At 38.0% G+C, this 20,649-nt stretch overlaps 1 protein-coding gene across 10 annotated transcripts in view; it reads right to left on the reverse strand.

Moving 5' to 3' along the window:
* The window catches only part of CCSER2 (coiled-coil serine rich protein 2), a 65,342-nt gene that overhangs the window by 22,652 nt on the left and 22,041 nt on the right, over positions 1-20,649 (reverse strand). For all 10 annotated transcript variants that reach the window (XM_061635051.1, XM_061635049.1, XM_061635053.1 and 7 more), the window contains exons 4-9: positions 18,983-19,073; positions 16,817-16,976; positions 15,339-15,528; positions 9,917-10,000; positions 7,549-7,635; positions 6,333-6,431 (exon numbers count right to left, since the gene is read on the reverse strand). In XM_061635051.1, the coding sequence (XP_061491035.1) occupies positions 6,333-6,431; positions 7,549-7,635; positions 9,917-10,000; positions 15,339-15,528; positions 16,817-16,976; positions 18,983-19,073 (711 nt within the window). The remainder of the gene's footprint in view (positions 1-6,332; positions 6,432-7,548; positions 7,636-9,916; positions 10,001-15,338; positions 15,529-16,816; positions 16,977-18,982; positions 19,074-20,649) is intronic.

Consider the following 20,649-nt stretch of genomic DNA (forward strand, 5'->3'; position numbering starts at 1 on the left):
AATGAAACACACAAAGAAATTCCGTAAGGCAACAATGTAACCTTATTGCAGAGGGGATGTAAAAAGGAATGTTAAAAATGGGCTCAAACATTTTCCTAAGCTGTGAGGCAGCCCCACCTTTTGTGGAGATATAACACTGGCACATTCTTTTCTCTCCATCCTAGCCAATTGGTGGAGGAAGGGAACTGAGAATATAACTGTAGGCAGAGCCAAAAGTAGCACCAGTTAGGGATGGGTTGCAGATATGACAGGGGACCTAAAGTCATCCTCATGCCTGCCCTAAAGGTGGCACCAACAGGAGCTCTGTAATAGGTTAGTAAAACTCAAGTCTTTTCTTTTAAATGTCCAGTTTCCCCTATTGAAATGAAAGGGAAAGTAACACTACCAAACGCCTAAGCTAGTTGTGGTTTATTTTATGCCTAGCAACTTCTCAAAATGGCATAAGGAAAATAACTTAGCATTTTGCCTAGTATCATAACCTCTTTTTTGTGTGTGGTTACACCTCTTCAAGAGCACTTGAATGGATTGGTTCCCCATTTTTTGTAAAACAAAACAAAAACCCTGTACAAAACCCCACAAAATATTACAATGCACTGAAGGGATCCATAGACCACAAGAGTAGATTTTACCCTAAGGGGTTAAATTCTGCTCCAGGTTGACTTTTACCTTAAGAACATAAGAAGAGCCTGCTGGATCAGGCCAGTGGCCCATCTAGTCCAGCATCCTGTTCTCACAGTGGCCAACCAGGTGCCTGGGGGAAGCCTGCAAGCAGGACCCGAGTGCAAGAACACTCTCCCCTCCTGAGGCTTCCGGCAACTGGTTTTCAGAAGCATGCTGCCTCTGACTAGGGTGGCAGAGCACAGCCATCATGGCTAGTAGCCATTGATAGCCCTGTCCTCCATGAATTTCTCTAATCTTCTTTTAAAGCCATCCAAGCTGGTGGCCATTACTGCATCTTGTGGGAGCAAATTCCATAGTTTAACTATGTGCTGAGTAAAGAAGTACTTCCTTTTGTCTGTCCTGAATCTTCCAACATTCAGCTTCTTTGAATGTCCACGAGTTCTAGTATTATGAGAGAGGGAGAAAAACTTTTCTCTATCCATTTTCTCAATGCCATGCATAATTTTATACACTTCTATCATGTCTCCTCTGGCCCGCCTTTTCTCTAAACTAAAAAGCCCCAAATGCTGCAACCTTTCCTCGTAAGGGAGTTGCTCCATCCCCTTGATCATTCCGGTTGCCCTCCTCTGAACCTTTTCCAACTCTATAATATCCTTTTTGAGATGAGGCGACCAGAACTGTACACAGTATTCCAAATGCGGCCGCACCATAGATTTATACAACGGCATTATGATATCGGCTGTTTTATTTTCAATACCTTTCCTAATTATCGCTAGCATGGAATTTGCCTTTTTCACAGCTGCCGCACACTGGGTCGACATTTTCATCGTACTGTCCACTACAACCCCAAGGTCTCTCTCCTGGTCGGTCACCGCCAGTTCAGACCCCATGAGCGTATATGTGAAATTAAGATTTTTTGCTCCAATATGCATAATTTTACACTTGTTTATATTGAATTACATTTGCCATTTTTCCACCCATTCACTCAGTTTGGAGAGGTCTTTTTGGAGCTCTTCACAATCCCTTTTTGTTTTAACAACCCTGAACAATTTAGTGTCGTCAGCAAACTTGGCCACTTCACTGCTCACTCCTAATTCTAGGTCATTAATGAACAAGTTGAAAAGTACAGGTCCCAATACCGATCCTTGAGGGACTCCACTTTCTACAGTCCTCCACTGGGAGAACTGTCCGTTTATTCCTACTCTCTGCTTTCTGCTTCTTAACCAATCCCTTATCCACAAGAGGACCTCTCCTCTTATTCCATGACTGCTAAGCTTCCTCAGAAGTCTTTGGTGAGGTACCTTGTCAAATGCTTTTTGAAAGTCTAAGTACACTATGTCCACTGGATCACCTCTATCTATATGCTTGTTGACACTCTCAAAGAATTCTAATAGGTTACTGAGACAGGACTTTCCCTTGCAGAAGCCATGCTGGCTCTGCTTCAGCAAGGCTTCTTCTTCTATGTGCTTAGTTAATCTAGCTTTAATAATACTTTCTACCAGTTTTCCAGGGACAGAAGTTAAGCTAACTGGCCTGTAATTTCTGGGATCCCCTCTGGATCCCTTTTTGAAGATTGGCGTTACATTGGCCACTTTCCAGTCCTCAGGCACGGAGGAGGACCCGAGGGACAAGTTACATATTTTAGTTAGCAGATCAGCAATTTCACATTTGAGTTCTTTGAGAACTCTCGGGTGGATGCCATCCGGGCCCGGTGATTTGTCAGTTTTTATATTGTCCATTAAGCCTAGAACTTCCTCTCTCGTTACCACTATTTGTCTCAGTTCCTCAGAATCCCTTCCTGCAAATGTTAGTTCAGGTTCAGGGATCTGCCCTGTATCTTCCACTGTGAAGACAGATGCAAAGAATTCATTTAGCTTCTCTGCAATCTCCTTATCGTTCTTTAGTACACCTTTGACTCCCTTATCATCCAAGGGTCCAATCGCCTCCCTAGATGGTCTCCTGCTTTGAATGTATTTATAGAATTTTTTGTTGTTGGTTTTTATGTTCTTAGCAATGTGCTCCTCAAAATCTTTTTTAGCATCCCTTATTGTCTTCTTGCATTTCTTTTGCCAGAGTTTGTGTTCCTTTTTATTTTCTTCATTCGGACAAGACTTCCATTTTCTGAAGGAAGACTTTTTGCCTCTAAGAGCTTCCTTGACTTTGCTCGTTAACCATGCTGGCATCTTCTTGGCCCTGGCGGTACCTTTTCTGATCTGCGGTATGCACTCCAGTTGAGCTTCTAATATAGTGTTTTTAAACAACTTCCAAGCATTTTCAAGTGATGTAACCCTCTGGACTTTGTTTTTCAGCTTTCTTTTTACCAATCCCCTCATTTTTGTGAAGTTTCCTCTTTTGAAGTCAAATGTGACCGTGTTGGATTTTCTTGGCAATTGGCCATTTACATGTATGTTTAATTTATTTATTTAATTTTATTTATTTATTTATTTATTTATTTTCATTTCTAGACCGCCCATAGCTAATAGCTCTCTGGGCGGTGTACAAAACGAGATTAAAATACAATATAGAATAAAATCAATAACAAAGGAACACATTACACTAAAAACATAAACATAAAGCATTAAACATTAAAATGCCTGGGAGTATAGCCAGGTCTTAACCTGGTGCCTAAAAGAAAGAACCGTAGGCGCCAGGCGTATTTCCTCCGGTAAGCTGTTCCATAATTCGGGGACCACCACAGAAAAGGCCCTAGATCTAGTAACAGTCCTCCGGGCATCCTGGTGAGTTGGTACCCGGAGGAGGGCCTTAGATACTGAACGAAGTGAACGGGTAGGTTCATAGCGGGAGAGGCGTTCCACAAGGTATTGCGGTCCCACACCGTGTAATTTAATAGCACTGTGGTCACTGCTCCCAATCGGTTCAACGACACTTACATCTTGCACCAGGTCCCGGTCCCCACTGAGGATTAAGTCCAGGGTTGCCGTCCCTCTGGTCGGTTCCATGACCAACTGGTCTAGGGAACAGTCATTTAGAATATCTAGAAACTTTGCTTCTTTGTCATGACTGGAACACATATGCGGCCAGTCTATGTCCGGGTAGTTGAAGTCACCCATTACTACCACATTTCCTAGTTTGGATGCTTCCTCAATTTCATATCTCATCTCAAGGTCTCCCTGAGCATTTTGATCAGGGGGACGATAGATTGTTCTATCGATAGATAGATCATTCCCAGTACTAAGTCCCTCCTGGGGCATGGTATCACCACCCACAACGATTCTGTGGAGGAGTCTGCCTCTTTTGGGGTTTCGAGCTTGCTGGATTCAATGCCTTGAATCCAGAGCGACTCCGCCACCAATACGTCCTTCCCTGTCCTTCCGATATAGTTTATATCCAGGGATAACCGTATCCCACTGGTTTTCTCCATTCCACCAGGTCTCCGTTATGCTCACTATATCAATGGCACCTTGGCACAAAAGGTGTTGTCATAGTACAAACTTGGAACGCTTTTTAAATTTTGCAACACTTTTTTTACTGATAATGTTCTATCTAACCCCTTCTTTATTTACTCTGATTTCACCTAGGCTATAGGTTTTGGTATAGGAAAAGGACAGTGGTTTCTCACAGAATTCTTCAACATGAGGGTCTCAGTAGGTCAACTAAATAAGATTCAGACGTATCTGTACACTGAATCATTGTTTCCAACAAAAATAAGAAGGGAAGCAAAATTACAATACAATTTGTTGATGTTTTAGTTAGGCTCATTTCAGACTTCCTTCAAGAAATATTCAAAAGCAGATTAGAATCAAAATGTTAAATCAGAATGTCTGAGTTTATTATTTGTAATCTAATCATGCATTTTCAAGGTATGGATTACAGTGCCATTATATTGCTCTGTACCAATTTTATTTGGCAGCAGATATGAAACATACCTCAATACCTCAATTCAAGCTCGATTCAAATTGCTGGTTTTAACCTATAAAGCCTTACTACAGCTTGGGACCACAATACCTGATGGAATGCCTCTATCAACACGAACCCACCCGTACACTACACTCAACATCAAAGGCCCTCCTCTGGGTGCATACTCCGAGGGAAGCTTTCTCAGCAGTAGCCCCCAAATTATGGAATGATGTTTCTGACGAGGTGTGCCTGGAGCCAACAGCGCTATCTTTTCGGCGCCAGGTCAAGACTTTCCTCTTCTCCCAGGCATTTTAGCATGTGTTTTTTTTAAAAAAAGTGTTTTTAACTTTGTATATTTGTTTTTAATGTTTTTAATTGCTGTAAACCGCCCAGAGAGCTTCGGCTATGGGGCGGTGTACAAATGTAATAAATAATAATAATAATAATACGAATGGAAGCAGAATTTAAGAAATAATAATAATACTATTATAGTTTTTTCATGTTATATTGGAAGGCTAAGAGCTTTGATTTCAGTATGTTTTTTCAAGCTATAGGTCTGAAAACTTATTCACCCAAACCATATACTGCATTGTGAAAGATGGCTTCCAGTACAAAATCCAAACACTAACTTCTAGTTCACAAAAGAAATCCACAGAGTGTCCACTAATAACTCTTACACTACACTAGAAATAGTGTAGGAGCTTCTGGGACAGGGTCATGGAATGTATATGACATTGTAGAGCAGTTGGTAGCCATTTCAACGTAGTCAAAATACACAGTAATCAAGATCCTGTTTGTGTGTTAACGTTTAATGTACCATATAGAAGATGTTCAACCATCAAAAACAGGTTGAATAAAATGCACAAAATTCAGATATCCTCTTTGCCCTCTTCATAATAAATATCAAAATACACAGCTCAAATTGGCTAGAGAATGGTGAATCCCACTTTTTCTAATACAAGTTTAGAACTAGTGGAATTCACTTCCTGGACGTGCAATGGCCTCCAGTGTTATTCTGAAATCCGAAAGCATTGTTCTTCTGTTAGGAGGACTTTTTCAAATTTTTGGCACTACTGTACATTTATGAATGCTAATGGCAAATGATGTCCTATTAGCATCCTTCAAACTTGCAGAGAATTATACTTCCATGTATGCCAGTACTTCAGATTCCAAAAATGGAAACCAAAAGTAAACCCAGGACTAAAAGCTGGCTGTTTTTAAATAGCCAAAGCAAAAGAGGTAATTTTGCCAAGGAAATATGTATTGGAAAACCGTTCTCATGAGATTTGAAAAGAGTGTGTTGTATCCAATTAAGTCATACTCAGAGTAGACCCACTGAAACTAAGTAACTTAAGTTAATCATGTCCATTAATTTCAATGGGTCTAGTATGAGTAAGACAAATACTGGAAACAACCCAGTTTGGGAGTTTAGTCCTGAAGGGTGACAAACTGAATAGACAACCCATCTAAAATGAATTCAGAGATCAATCCAGTTTCAGAATTCTGGCATGCCTGCAGCTCTAAAAAGTCCAATGTGAACCAGACTAGCAACATATTGCATTTAGATGGCATTCCTAAAAAGGGTATTTAGGAATCAGGAAGGACTAGAATCTGAGGTCTTACTAAAAATGCTACTTAAGAGCTGGAGCAAAGGGGAGTGAATCAACACAAGCACACACAAGAAGATTTCTCCACTGCTCTATCATATATACATTGGAGCAAATGGTGAAATGTTTTTAAAATTATATAAAAATTTTAAAAAGTAGGTATCCTGTCAAGAAGGAAAGAATTAATGGACCCAAACAAGGAACCATCTCACATAAAAACAGGATTTTTTTTTATCAGCTACTCACAGCACTTTTCCTCCAGGAGGTCTGGGTGTATTTGTCAGCATATGTGCACACAGCCTGTTCAGATTTCTGGCTGTCTCTGTTGCAGACACACCTAATAGACTTTACGCATACAGAAAACACAAAGGATTAGACAAAATTATTAGTTGTTTTACACAAGCATCTCAAAACGTAGTAAAATAGTACTAGATAGTAAAAGACACAACACAACATATGCAAACAAAAATATTAAAATAAAACACAATATGAGGTAGTCAAGCCATTTAGTTCCTCCATCCACCACAAACGGGCCCCAAAGAAAAAAAGAAAATATCACAAGCTGCTGCAAAGGGGATGCTTTTTTTGTCTGATAAGGTGGTCCAAAGGCTAATTCACGCAAGAGATATTAGAAATACTTAATTCAGGTATAAACTGTTTATAAGCAGCTGTACAGAATGTCTGTAGTACTTAGTTTCCCAGAACGTAACCTAGACTCTCATCTACTGAGGCTTTATTATGCTCAACAGTTCTCAGCAATTAACATGAAGGATTTCTAAAATGCTTACAACAGATCCAAATCTTTAGAGAGTTTTCAATTTTTAATTCTAAATACCTTCATCCATAATATTTCCCCTAATAAAATTTATTTTAGGCTTCACATTATCATACACAATATCTGCTGCTCTTCAGAATACTGTTAGCTTATTCAAGTCAAAGCTCATCACTTGATTCAAAATGTAAAATGCAGTAAAATTGAGTGTAAAGTGAGACTATGCGACACACTAAAATGCATAAAAGAGTTGAAACACATCCTTCTTTGAGAATCCTGTGTTCTTAAGTTAACATTCATTTCATGCACATACATTCAGGAAACATGATCATCACTTGTCAGGAACAGATAGACAGATGCCATACTCCTGATCCAGGAATTCCTGCAAGAGCTTTGTTTCTCATAAGAAGCTCCCTATAAAAGGTTTTCCCTTTTACAGTATTTAACTACTGAGGTCAGTCCTACTCAGGTGACTGGGAAGCCCTCTCACGTTGATGAAAACTCCTGCGGTGTTTTGAATTAAGTTGTACATAAATATAGCTGCATCACCTCACAACAAAAATGTACTCATCTGTGTTTACAAATTTCAAGTTGCATGAATCTCTCAAACCTAAATCTATCCTATTACAGAGACATTTATAGAAATTATTGTAGATATCACATTCTGTACAGAGTTTATAATATACTCACAAGCCGATGTTCTAGTTGTTTGATTGTTTCATCTTTTTTCTTTAAATCTTCTTTAAGCTGTGTGATCTCATTAAGCAAATCATCAGTCTGGTAGACGAAAGAAAACAAAAACAACGAAGATATTAATGTTTTACCATGAAGTACATAGAATATTTCTAATTATCTCTCTCAGAGTGGGAGTGGGCAGAAGAAGTGAAAACCCATGCTGCCTAGGAGCTAATAATTTTTGAAAGATTAGGTTCCACATTGTTTTCATTACCAAATGTTGAGAAGTAATATCAACTGCAGATATTGGCAGCATGCTAGCATACTGGCTAAGGCCTCAAGCCAACACCTGTCTACTCAAAAGTAAGCTCCATTGGGTTCAATAGGACTTGCTCCCAGGAGTGTATTGGATCGCAGTCCAAGCCACTGTTTGTTTGGATATTCAGGACAACTAACTATGGACAGCTAATTATGGTTTATTTTGGGGCAACAAACCACTGGGTGAAATCCAACTACATTATACACTGCATGAACCTACTGAAACTTAATTTGATTTCAGTGGGTCTATCCACAGTTTGAAGTCACTGCTTGTTGTTGACATGAATTTTGGTTTGTTTTACTTGTCACTGTGTGAACCCAAGATCCTTGCTTAACTGATTTGTTTTGCCACCCTGCCCCAGCTTCTCACCAAAGGCAAGAGGAGCAGGAAAACAAAACCTCCTTCATTGGCAAAGTGATTCTTGATGGTGCTTTTCCAGAAGTGGCCTTCTCCCCTCATTCTGCTTGGCTACAGGCTTTTTCCCCTGTCTAGTTTCTCCACGACAAGAACAATTTCTCAAGCCAGACTACCTAGTTTTGCAGCGGCTTTGCAAGGGGAGGAAAATGTACAGGGATCCTTCTGCAACTTTAACTAATATATATGAAGGCCTGCAGGTCAAAAGCAATGCCTAACTCTTAGTGAACTACCTTCACTATTTTACCTACTTAGGATACTTATATCACACTTTTTCAACCAACAGTCCTGAAAGAAGCACTGTCACTAGAGTCAGAAACCTTTTCATTGGCCCAGTTAGCACATCATGCTAAAACCATGGTTTAGCATTACAAGGATGAGCTCCATATGAAGCTTTCCATATGAAACTTAATCTGTGGTTAATCTTAGTCATCATCAGTGAAAATAAGTCATCTTTTACAGTGGCTAATCCTTGTAGCATTAAAATCACGGTCCAGCATTAAATGCAAATGCTGCCGTTGTGTTTCAATTACCTTTTATGAAGGCTAGTTATAAAAGCCACCTGTACCCTACTCTTCAGCACACTCTTCAACTATCACACAGCATAGTACTCATAATTTATGTATTCTTTCTTTCTGCTCCTATTTTTACAGCACAATCCTATGCATGCCTACTCAGAAGTCCCACTGAATTAAATGGAGTTTACTTTGCAGCCTTATACTAAGCAATTTACATCCTATGTCTCAGTTTAATCTTTCAGGATTTTTTTTAGTACTTAAGACTTATTTTATCTGCTCAGAAATATGATTACAAATAATAAATCGTTTTTATTCTTTTCATATTCAATGTTATTAATATCCCTTATATCCTTCTTTATGTTCTGTGTGCCCTTTAAGGCTTTTAAATATTTGCATCTGCACTTTTTAAACTTTTCAGTCTTTATATCTAAAAACGTTATTTCCTGAAATCTCATCTATTGGATTCCTATATATATATATATGAATGAGTAGGGTCTTTTAAACTTTATTTTAAGTGCCTAGTTAATTTTAGGCCCTTAATCTTATATTAAGCAATGTATCAAATAATAAATTAAGCAGCTACTACCAAATTGCTTTATTTCCATGTGTAAACTGTTCATAAAACAAGTGGGTTCTATCCAAAGCCATCTAAGCACCAGCAGAGCAGACTTCCACTCATGCAACAGGATGTCATCTTCCTCTCCTTCCCCACCCCCCATGCTCTAAAAATCTGCTGCAGAGGGTAAGCAAACCCTCCAGAGCACAGTTTTGGAGTGTGTAAGGGAAGGGGAATTCCCATTGTGTGAACCCATCTCCTTGTGCATTGTTGAATTTTGCCCCATAAAAATAAACTGTTCGGAAAATACACCTTTGCATACCAGATACTATGGGTCGCACTCAGCCAAGTCATTCTTAAAGTGCACCGAAATCAATGGGCATGACTAAGTCCTTTCATTTCAATGGTCTACTCTGAAAACGACTTGGTTGGATACCCTATAGTTTTGCAAATATTATTTACATCTACCTGATTTATCTAATTAGACATGACTTCAACATGAAAGCCAAGGAATTGTTTAAAATTTTATTTTCTTCATCCAAAAGGCTCACCTCTAAACAAACACAAATGGTTTACCTTATATATTGGTTCAGACTCCTGCAGTTCTGGGCTTGAAGGAACTGAGAGTGTGATGTTGTGGAGTGACACATTTTCATCATTCTGCAATAAAAGAAGATTTTCCCATTTACATGAACACCTAAATCCTAACATAGTCTTTGAACTATAAATAGTACTAACTACTGGATTATTCCTGATGTTTTGTACAGACTTTGGGAGACTTTAAATTAAACTAAACAGTGAGATCTGCTAATAAAATGGACAAATTTTATTTGTGTAACATGCACTGATTATTATTTTACATTCTCAGTATTGAGAATCCAACTGTTTTCTTGACCTGTGAACTGCAAGGAAAATGGGTAACAGAAAGGGTCACTATAAAATAAATATAAATATCCAAGTTCATATAATTCTGGAGTATGTAGGCTTCATAATATATTGTTAACATCTAAATTAGCTTCACTGCTCTGCACCTTGTTCTTCTTTTGTGACTTTTTAATTTGGAGCCCCAATAATTGTACTGCCATCATCTCATCTTTGATGATGTCAAACAACCTCTGACACCCATCTTCAAAAAAACAAGTGTTCTATTTTTCTTTCTCTAGCTATAGCCAACATTTTAATTCTAACTTGGACACAAACCATACTTTCTTTCAGTTCTATATTTTATCTTTTGAACACCTAGTCAATGCAATGATTTAATTCAAGAGTTATCAGGCAAGAAATCAAAGCTTAATTTGTTACTACCAGATTGTTTGCTGAATAATTAGAAAAAAGTCACACAGCTGTGGAGTGTTACTGTTCCACTTTCACCAAAACTTTTTTGGTTCAGTGATTTGCATACATCTTGTGATCTAGAAGGCAAACAACTACAGAAAAATGAAGCTTGTATCTAGACTATTTTGTATGTGTATCCATAGACTTTACATTAAAAATTAACAGTCCTAATACAACAAGGTTCTTTAAGCCTCACTAAAATGGTAAATCTGTGTTTGGGCTGTACCATTTCAAAATGCAGGTGTAGGCTCCTCCATTCAAGCCATTACCACTATATGTGATGTTCATTTCATGCAATGTTTCTACTGTACACTATTTGTAGTGCAGTATTTGCCATGAAAAATCAACAAAATGAATATTAAAAAATATGTCATGGGATAAGGTTCTATCCATGGCTTCTCCCCAACATGCTAGTTTCCTATACATAGGAAGGCATTCAATCACGTGAGCATCCCCAACCTGTAGTTTGAAGTGGTATAATCCAGACACAGGTTTAAGGATTAGTCACTGAGGTGTCACAGCAAACTGAGTGTCACTATTACCAGAAAAATAATTTAGAATATTTAATAAATTTTAATTTTGGCTCATGTATCCGCTAACCTAATGTTGAAATCAATTTTATACAGTATAAATTTAAAAGTTCAAAATAATTTAGCAGCTGTTCTTTCATTGCCTATGATCTATTCTCTTAACAGTATTGGTTGCGTACAAGTATAACAGGTAAACACACACAAAACAGTATAATTCCCATGGATTAAAAAGGATGGTTAAAGGGGGAGCTATCCATATGCTCCAATCTAACCAGGGACCATACATAAGAAGAATGAGGCTGTCACTGCTATATCCCTAGCTTGATAGGGAACTGCATGCATAAAGTTGCTCCATGCATAGGCAGCTCTCCTGCCCGATCTACCAACAAGGATTACGCATACCCAGCTTCAGGTTAGAAACATAACACCCATTTTCTGTTTAGGCTGGGGAGCAGCAGCTGGTTGATTGAGTTCTCTCCACCAAAAAGCAGTTGGGCCTAGAGATGTGAAATTTCCAGAAATTTTGGAGCCATTGGGGGGGGGGATGGGATGGATTTTCTCCCATTTTTTTCCCAGAAAAAAAATGGAAATTTTTGGAAAAATTGAAAAAATGCAATATTTGCACTTTTTACAGATTGAAAGTCACTTTGTTACCTCAGGAACATCAAATATAATTATGTACAAGTTGGTTTGGCATAAAATTATCTCATTTGGTATATTAAAAGTACATTTTATTCAAACAATTATTACAAATTAAATTTACTTTTTTTAATTTTTTTGCCTTTTTTTGTAACAAATGGATCTACAAGATCCTGAAATGTAAGGAACCTCTTTCGTTTTGCCAGTTTATGAGGAGCAGGCCAAAAACAATTTAAAAAAAACCCAGAAGAAACTATCAACATTAATAACGAAGAAAATTATTTATGTCTCCGCTAGTCCTCCACGGTGTCAAGCAGACATAAAGGATCCATTCCCATAAAAAGAACTGAGAAAAGGGGCGGGCAAGATTCAATGAAACATTTTATTCATCATGCTAAAATAAAACATTCCATAATCCATTTTTCTTCATTTTTTCAATTTCAGAAAAAAACAAAAAAGGCTTCAGAAAAAAACAGAAAAAAAACAGTTTTTTTCTTAATTTTTCCAGTTTTTTTCCGGGCCTTCACATCTCTAAAAAGGTAAAGGTGTCCCTGCACTTGTAGTGCAAGTCGTTTCCGACTCTTAGGGTGACGTCTTGTGACATTTACTAGGCAGACCTTATATATGGAATGGGATTGCCAGTTCCATCCCCAGCCTTTCTTTACCCCCCAGGATATGCCGGGTACTCATTTTACTGACCACGGATGGATGGAAGGCTGAGTGGACCTCGACCCCTTTTACCGGAGATTCGACTTCCTCCTTCCGTTGGAATTGAACTCCGACCGCGAGCATAGCTTCGGTTGCATTACCGCCGCTTACCACTCTGCGCCACAGAGCCCTATTCAAAACTCTCTCTAACAAAAGGTACAGAACTTGCATGTGCGTGAATGTGGATCGAGAGTCATCATGCTTAGCTGTTCTGAGATTATAGCCATTCAGCAGTTACAAAGGGCTGGCTAAAACACAGCTCTGTTATCTACCCCCAGAAGTGATATTTCTTCATTTCACTGTGTCATCATGATATAAAAAAACTGCCACAGATGGAGGTGTCTGTATTATGAATCATTGAAGACTTAGCATTTTCATACAAAAAATATTACCCACAGACACAGGATTTTTGCACAGATACAGGGTATGTGTACATGCATGCCTATGTAACAAGCAAGGTAATGTAAATACAATCATATCGTGATGGACATAACTATCATATACATGATTATATCTTTAATTAGATGAGACATGAACAACCCTGCTGGCACATGCAACTCCTTTACTTTTTCCTTTGCACTGCACAAGCAAACAACTAAGAAGAATTCTTCAATTAAGCATAGCTTTCAGTTTCATCCAAACCAGGAGACTAATTACCAATTTTGGAAGAAACCAGACTATTAAACATGGTTTGAATGTGGCTTAATAGCCTGGGTTGTTCCAAAGTGGTAAACACGGTTTCCCAGTTTGAAGAAAATGGGAAACTATGCATAATCATCATCACCAAATTTATTATCCGCCCTTCATCAGTAGATCCCAGGGTGGGTCACAATGATATAAAACACATTATTAGAAACACTCTAAAACAAATTAGAAGCTTCATGGTTTAATTAAAGCTCATGCAAAAGGAGGAGTGAAGGGGTTGCATACCCAGGGAAAAGGTTCGTTCATCTTTCAGCTTATTAAGGCAATATATGATTGTCTGAACTGGCACTGTGTGCTTAGGTCCCAAGGTTTGATCCCTGCTAGTCAGAGTAGTAAAGAGACAGATAAATAGTCTGAACTAATATAAGGCAGCTTCTTCAGGCTCATAATATCCAAAAGGGATCCACTGCAAGAAAACTGAACTTCAGAGCACCTTAGTCAGCCTTCCCCAATCTGGTGCCTTTCAGGTGTTGTTAGATTAGAAATCCCATAATCTCAAATCATAGGCCATGCTGCTTGGGTCTGATGGAAGTTGTAGTCCAACAAGATAATGGGGAAAGTAGACTTTAAAAATCATTTCAGAATTTATTAGCTAAAACATAAGACAGTTATTAAGTGTTAGAATTATTAACAGCTAAAGAAAAGACAGGGGTACATCTCCAAAAGAGACCTCTGTGAAATATTGTCAGTACTAGAAAACAACCTTTTTTCCCGATTTTACTTTCCATCCATATGGCCTATACTGAATTCTTCGTATATTTCCCAGTGTAGCTGAAAGAAACATAATCTCCTTGACCAAAGGCTACATAGCTGCTTTTAGGAACAAAGAATGCTGAGCTCTGCTATCCAAAAGGACATCATCAGTGACATCATAGAACAATTGTAATAGGCAAAACTCCTCTACAAAGCCAGCACTAGTACGTTAGAAAAGGAAATATTTTAAGTAGCTTACATTTTGCCACCAATGTAACATATTAGCAGCACAAATTAGATCTGGGGACACATAACATATCCCTGTGATGCTTTATTTCATGTTCCTTGACAAAAAGCACTTTTGGCTTGGGGAGCAGGTGCTGAAAACTGTTCCTTTGTTGCCTAGTGCTCCTAGCCACAGCTGTAGTTCAGAGAGAGACGTTCCAGAGGAAGCTTCCCCGCCGAAAAGCGAAAACCGCTGAAAAGCGGAACTCATTGAATAGAATGGCATGCGACACCTGAAAACCACCGTAAAAGCGGAACAAGCGCCATATGAGTGGGGCTTCAGATGAATTGCGTCTAATTGAGACCGCCGCATTAGCGAAGCACCGTAAAGCGAAGCTTAGGAGATAGAATTGAAGCAGAAGAAAGACTTATTCAATTCTGTGAAGCCAATAATTTGTTTCTTGCAAACACATATTTTGAGCAACCAAAAAGATGACTGTACACATGGACATCTCCAAATGGTCAATACAGAAATCAAATCGATTATATAATTGGTAACAGAAGATGGAGAAGTTCCATACTTTCTGCGAAAACAAGACCAGGAACAGACTGTGGTACAGTTCATGAACTGGTAATACTGAAAATCAGAGTAAAGCTAAAGAACAACAACAAAGCAATCATAATGCCAAAATGCAATTTAAATAACTTCACAGAAGAATATAAAGATCAAATAAGGGACAGATTTGAGGCTTTAAACTTAGCTGATAGAGAACCAGTAGAACTATGGAGTGAAGTCAGAGACATTATTAGGGAAGAACGCATAAGGACAATACCAAAGTATTCCAAGTGATATTTCACTTGCAGAAGTGAACTGTTGTCCTTCCTCCCCAATACCCCTAAAATATCAATTCTAAACGTGAGGAGACCCCGAGGGACAGTGTTGAGTACAGCATGGTAGGTTGAAGATTAGGAGAAAGTTGGCAGACATCTCTCCCAAACCCCACGAGCAGAAATGCCTTTCCACTCACACTAGACACCTCTGTCCCAGCCACTATTTAAGCAACAGCTTTAACAAATTAAGCTATTACTATTATTTACCATAACACAAAAACTAGTGACAAGTGTTCCTTCAACCCTCACATTCTGTTCATAAACCTCCTAACCTGATTAAGTATTCTTTTCATTTTTAATAACTGTGTTTTCACAGCTGTGCAGTCTTGAACCATATGCCGAAGTGTCATTTCATCCAACATCACAGTGTTTGCCGGCAAACTCCTCAGAGGTGGGTACAAGTCTGGTGCTCCATATCCTTCAAGATGACCAGCAGGAGGTGAGTCAAAATAGTTGAAGCCCCTGAAAGACGTTTTTGAAATGTTTGATCTACAGTCCTATGTTGTATTTCAACAGGAAACAGATTCTGAAAACTTGGTGCACATGTTCAAAAACAGTCAAATATTATGAGAGTAGGAAGAAAGTACTTATATTAAAAATAATTAACTTTTTTTCAAAAAATGTTGCCTAACTGGGGATTCTTTTTAGTTAATTAAAATGGTGTTTAATCAGTTAGACTAAATGTCTGATCAATTAAAGGCTGCAACAATAAAGACTATAATCAAATATACAAAATATTTTTATCATTACTATGCCAACAGACCTTTTTGTTTTCTGATATAGCAAGAAAAACTCTCCTGATTACACCTCAAGGTAAGGTGAGGAGAATAGTTTAGTCTTCAAAATGCAAAGTCAGACCTTGATTCTAGTCTACAAGTATATATTTTTTAAAATTACAAAACAGTGAAAGCTAACAACTAAGAGTTAGAACATAAAAACATAAGGAGAGCCTGCTGGATCAGGCCAATGGCCCATCTAGTCCAGCATCCTGTTCTCACAGCGGCCAACCAGTAGCCCATGGGAAATCCACAAGCAGAACCTAAGTGCAAAAAACACTCTCCCCTCCTGTGATTTCCAGCAACTGGTATTTAGAAGCATACTGCCTTTGGAAACATAGTTGCTGGGGAGTGCACACTGACATTCCAATTCATAGGCAACATTAGCTAGGGTGCACACACCCCACAAGTTACCTTGCATTACAAGACCATTCCCATGTTAGGAATGTCTAGCAAATACACCAACCAGACCAGCATACCAAAGCACTAAAAACTAAATATATGCATTGCTATAATCCTTTGTGTCTTAGCTTTAGTATCTTTTCAGGAAGGAAAAGTACCGAAACACATAAAATGAATTGCCTTATCCAATGTGCTAGACTTACATTACGTATGCATGCATGCGTGCATGCATTTAGAGCCTATTACATGTACAAGATGGCCTGGAGGGTGGGGGTGGGGAGAAGGGAGCATTAGACCGGTATCTATCGTATTTAAATGTTGTTCACCAGAGGAAAAATAATCACTGATAGGATTCTATAACTAAGACATCTGTCTCGCTATCCCTTGCATCCCTCACTATATTCCCTTATGTCTCCTACCCAAGTATCCCGATTTCAGATGAGAGAGAAATTTCTCTTTACTTACGCTCATCTGTAAAGCACCATGTTTTACTGATGGCATAATACAAATAATTATAGTTTTAACAACAACAACAAAAACACCTGGACTATCATTATCTTCAAGGACCTTACCTGTTTAAATCATTTCTACTGTGGGAATAGTGGTCGGAGTGACCAAGATGATAATGGTCTTGGCTATTCCATCGTTGTGGTGTCCTCTTCCACAATCCCTCCTTCTGCTGTCGAATATTTCTATCTGGTCGGTCATAACGATTCATATTTTCACAATCCACTACACGGATAGGAGAAAATATTACAACATTCATCTATACAAAGGGAACTATTATCACCAGAAATCCAAAGTGCTTGCTAGGCATTACTCATTACTGATTTACAATGATGTACAAAATTAAGTACAGGAATTGATGTAAAGCACATTTCTGTTAAACTGCTATGGCTGCTAATTTGGTACATTTAATTATTTGTATAATATTGTGATGAGGCTATCGTTAATCAGCTGAAGAGCAAAAAGCAGAATACAAATGTTTTAGATAACTGCATAAATACAGCTTTATACTACACTAAAATGTCAAGCAACAGGGATTTCATATGATATCCTGAAAGTAGTTTCCTCACACAATAGTTACTACTTCAGTTACTACTTCAGTTAAGCAATTTAATAATTCAGTCATATAAGACAAGAAGTGATCAAACCTTATAGTAATGCTTAGACAATTAACTCTGTTTTTTTTGTTCTAAGGACTAAATTCTTTACCATTAGAATCTTAAGTTTAAGAGCAATGTTTAAAAACAATACGAACAGCACTTCATTTTATGGCAAAACAGCTTTCTTTCAACATTCATATAGCTATCTACTAAAAAGAAAGGTTTTTTATTATAGAAAAGTTTAAACATATTCATTCTACCACATATGACGAAAATGTGATTTTAGAGCTCTGTCAGTCTGCATAGCTAACAGACTGGTACGTGAAAGCTGTGACTGGCAGCTAACTCAAAAATATAAATTGCAGCCGGAGAGGACAAAAGTTTCAAGAAACCCTTTAGGCTTTTTACTTACCCAGACACTTTCACTTCACATTGTTAGGCTTTAACTATGAGAAGCTTTTCATAAAACCGAGCAGTCTGTTATTTTACTGCCTACTCAGACACAGTTTTGCATAAGACAGTGGTAAACAGGCCTTCCTTCCTGCTCATTCTCTGCTTGCGTATTGTTGGGAAATGAGCCCAATTTGACCCTGTGATTTAGAACTGCCGTACTTGCTCACTGAGTACATACTTGTTGCACTAGAACAGTTGCTATAAATAGAGTGCAACTTCCATCACAGACTCCAAAATGGAACAAGGAAAATACAAGCCTATGAACTAGTCTAGCATACTTGTTTAGTCAATCCATGTACAATTATTAACCATCTGTGACCTGCAAAGCACCAGGGTAAGATTTTTTTGTTCTTCAGACATTTTAAATTATATCATGTTATGTCCTTGCAATTTCAGCTCCTGATTTGTTGGTTGATTTTAACTCCCGAGATCTGTATTGTACTTTACTGTGTTATTATGTCTGGGTTTTATGCTGGGTCGGATTTTAACATTTAGTATGGATTTTACTGTAGGAGTATGTTTTTAACTGATTTATACGATACTTAGAAAACTTCTTTATGAAGCATAAAGACGGTGCATTTAAATGTTCAACACAATTGTACATTAAAAGCCACTCTTTAACAGATATTTGGACTTAGTCTCAATTTAACAGCTTTTAACAACTTAATCATAACACATCAAGAAGTATTTATATAGGTTACACTCTAGCAGAGCTTTTACACAAAAAGGTATGCAATTACTTAACAAAAAACTTTTTTGTTATATAGAATGCATTACATAACACAGCAAGAATCCTCCTTAAAAGTACTAAAAAAGCTGAGAGCCATTAGGTGTTCAGAAAACTCTTTATTATTTATTATTATTTATTATTTATTTCATTTCTAGACCGCCCATAGCTAATAGCTCTCTTTGAAAAAGATTCAGAAAAAATGCTGTTTCCAACACATTTATTCCGATTCCGACTGGATGCTTTAGAAGCTCTATAATAGCTGCAGCTGTTTTCTCTGAACATAGACATAAAGCTGAACATAGGGACCTAGTACTGCTAGTGGTGCCTCTGGGTGCATCCTAAGTTTTAAAATGGAAGGAGTGGTTGGCAAGGGAAAAGGCAGGAAGCGCTACCAGAATAGAGGAAAGTTACAAGAAAGCATTTAGACACATTACAATTATTTCACTAACCATTATCACAGGGCACATCTTCAGGCAAGTCAACATCAAGCATAAGATCATCATCTTCCAGATCACATGAATCAAGGTTATTCAAAATATCCTACAAGAAAATAAAAAATACTTTCTGCAAGATCTGCACATTTGAGTCTGTTTCTCCAATTTAAAGTTATCTATGTGCATTTTAAAATCAAATTTTTATTTAATCTTCAGCCATCTAATACAATAAAACACCAAAGTGAAAAGAAATAACCATGCTCCAAGCCTCTTAACCGGTGTGTTGTCTATTCAAGTTCCTGGGAAGTGCCAGGAGAGCTAGCTTCTCTTCCTTATAAAGTTCTAGTTTATAGTGTTGCATCTTCTACATAAAAACAAACTGGTTTAGAAATCAAGGGTAAAAAGGAACGGAAGCAGGTATAAGATCTTCCTACATGAGTCTGTCAGACTTGAACAGCTGCAAAGGTAGTTATACAACGAGACAGAATAATCATTACAATGGCTGCAGGAGATCCATCTACAGAAGCAAATTCTAAGATACGGAGGGGAAAAGAGGGATTTTATCTCTACATCAGGGGTGGGAAACAGGACCCAGCCACTCAGATCCTGAGTTCCCCCCACAGGCCACTTTGACATGTGGGCAGGGTTGTCCGTATGTCAATCAACTGCCAACACCACACTATCAGGTGACCCAACTTCAAAGGAAACTTTGAATGTACTCCTGCACTTTAAATATTCTCCTGATTCTTTCCTTTCTTCCTTTACAGACTGGCTGCAACTCAAGCTGGGCTGCAAAGGAAGAACGCAGCCAAAAGTGTGCCTTGCAACCCTTATTTTTGTCAGAAATCAGCTGCACTCAGGAGCTCCTGATAACAAACTCCCTAGTGCAACTGATCCCAGTGGGGCTTGCTGTCAGTGCTAATTAGCACTTTAAGGCTACTGATTGTTCCTTTGCAGACACCTTTTTATCCATCAGATGAGAGGCAGGTGGGTGTGACTTGCAGAAAATGGCCTCACCAGGCCAAATCAGGACTCCTGATGGGCCTAATCTGGCCTGCAGGCTAGAGACATCCCGTTCCTGTTTTACATAATTTAGTTTTAAAAGTGCTTTATAAATATAGGTAGAATTTCTTAATAAAGTGTTATAAATTTTACTCATTTTAAGTAGTCTATTACATTTTAATGAAGAGACTATACACTGGAAAGTCTTAGTTTAAAAATATTTTGTCATTAAAAGCAGCACAAATATATTTGTCAAAAGAAACTGACCATTTCTGTATTTTCAATAAATATGCAATAAAAACTCACCAGACTGACATTTAGCTGCCTCATCTCAATAAAAGTTATAAAATGAAACATGGCAAATAAACTGACAGAACATAACATTAAGGTTAGAATCATCTGAATGATGTCATCCTGGTTCCCATTCCCTTGGCAATGCCATAATGTCAAGCTTAGTGACATCCTGTACTCAAAGAAATGAAGGACTGGCAGGCAAGACTGTGTGCTTCCCATTGCGTTACAACCTTCAGAGATAATTACAGAAAAGTAAGTACTCTCTCAAAAGAAAAGACCAATAAAACTAATTCCAATATATAAAACTCTAGTTTATGGTGTTGTGTTTTGAGCTGTCAAACCCTGAATGCCAGTGACTCCTACCCTGGTCAAAAAATTAATACAAT

The sequence above is a fragment of the Rhineura floridana genome, chromosome 7 (genome assembly GCF_030035675.1).
Source record: "Rhineura floridana isolate rRhiFlo1 chromosome 7, rRhiFlo1.hap2, whole genome shotgun sequence".
Lineage (NCBI taxonomy): Eukaryota > Metazoa > Chordata > Lepidosauria > Squamata > Rhineuridae > Rhineura > Rhineura floridana.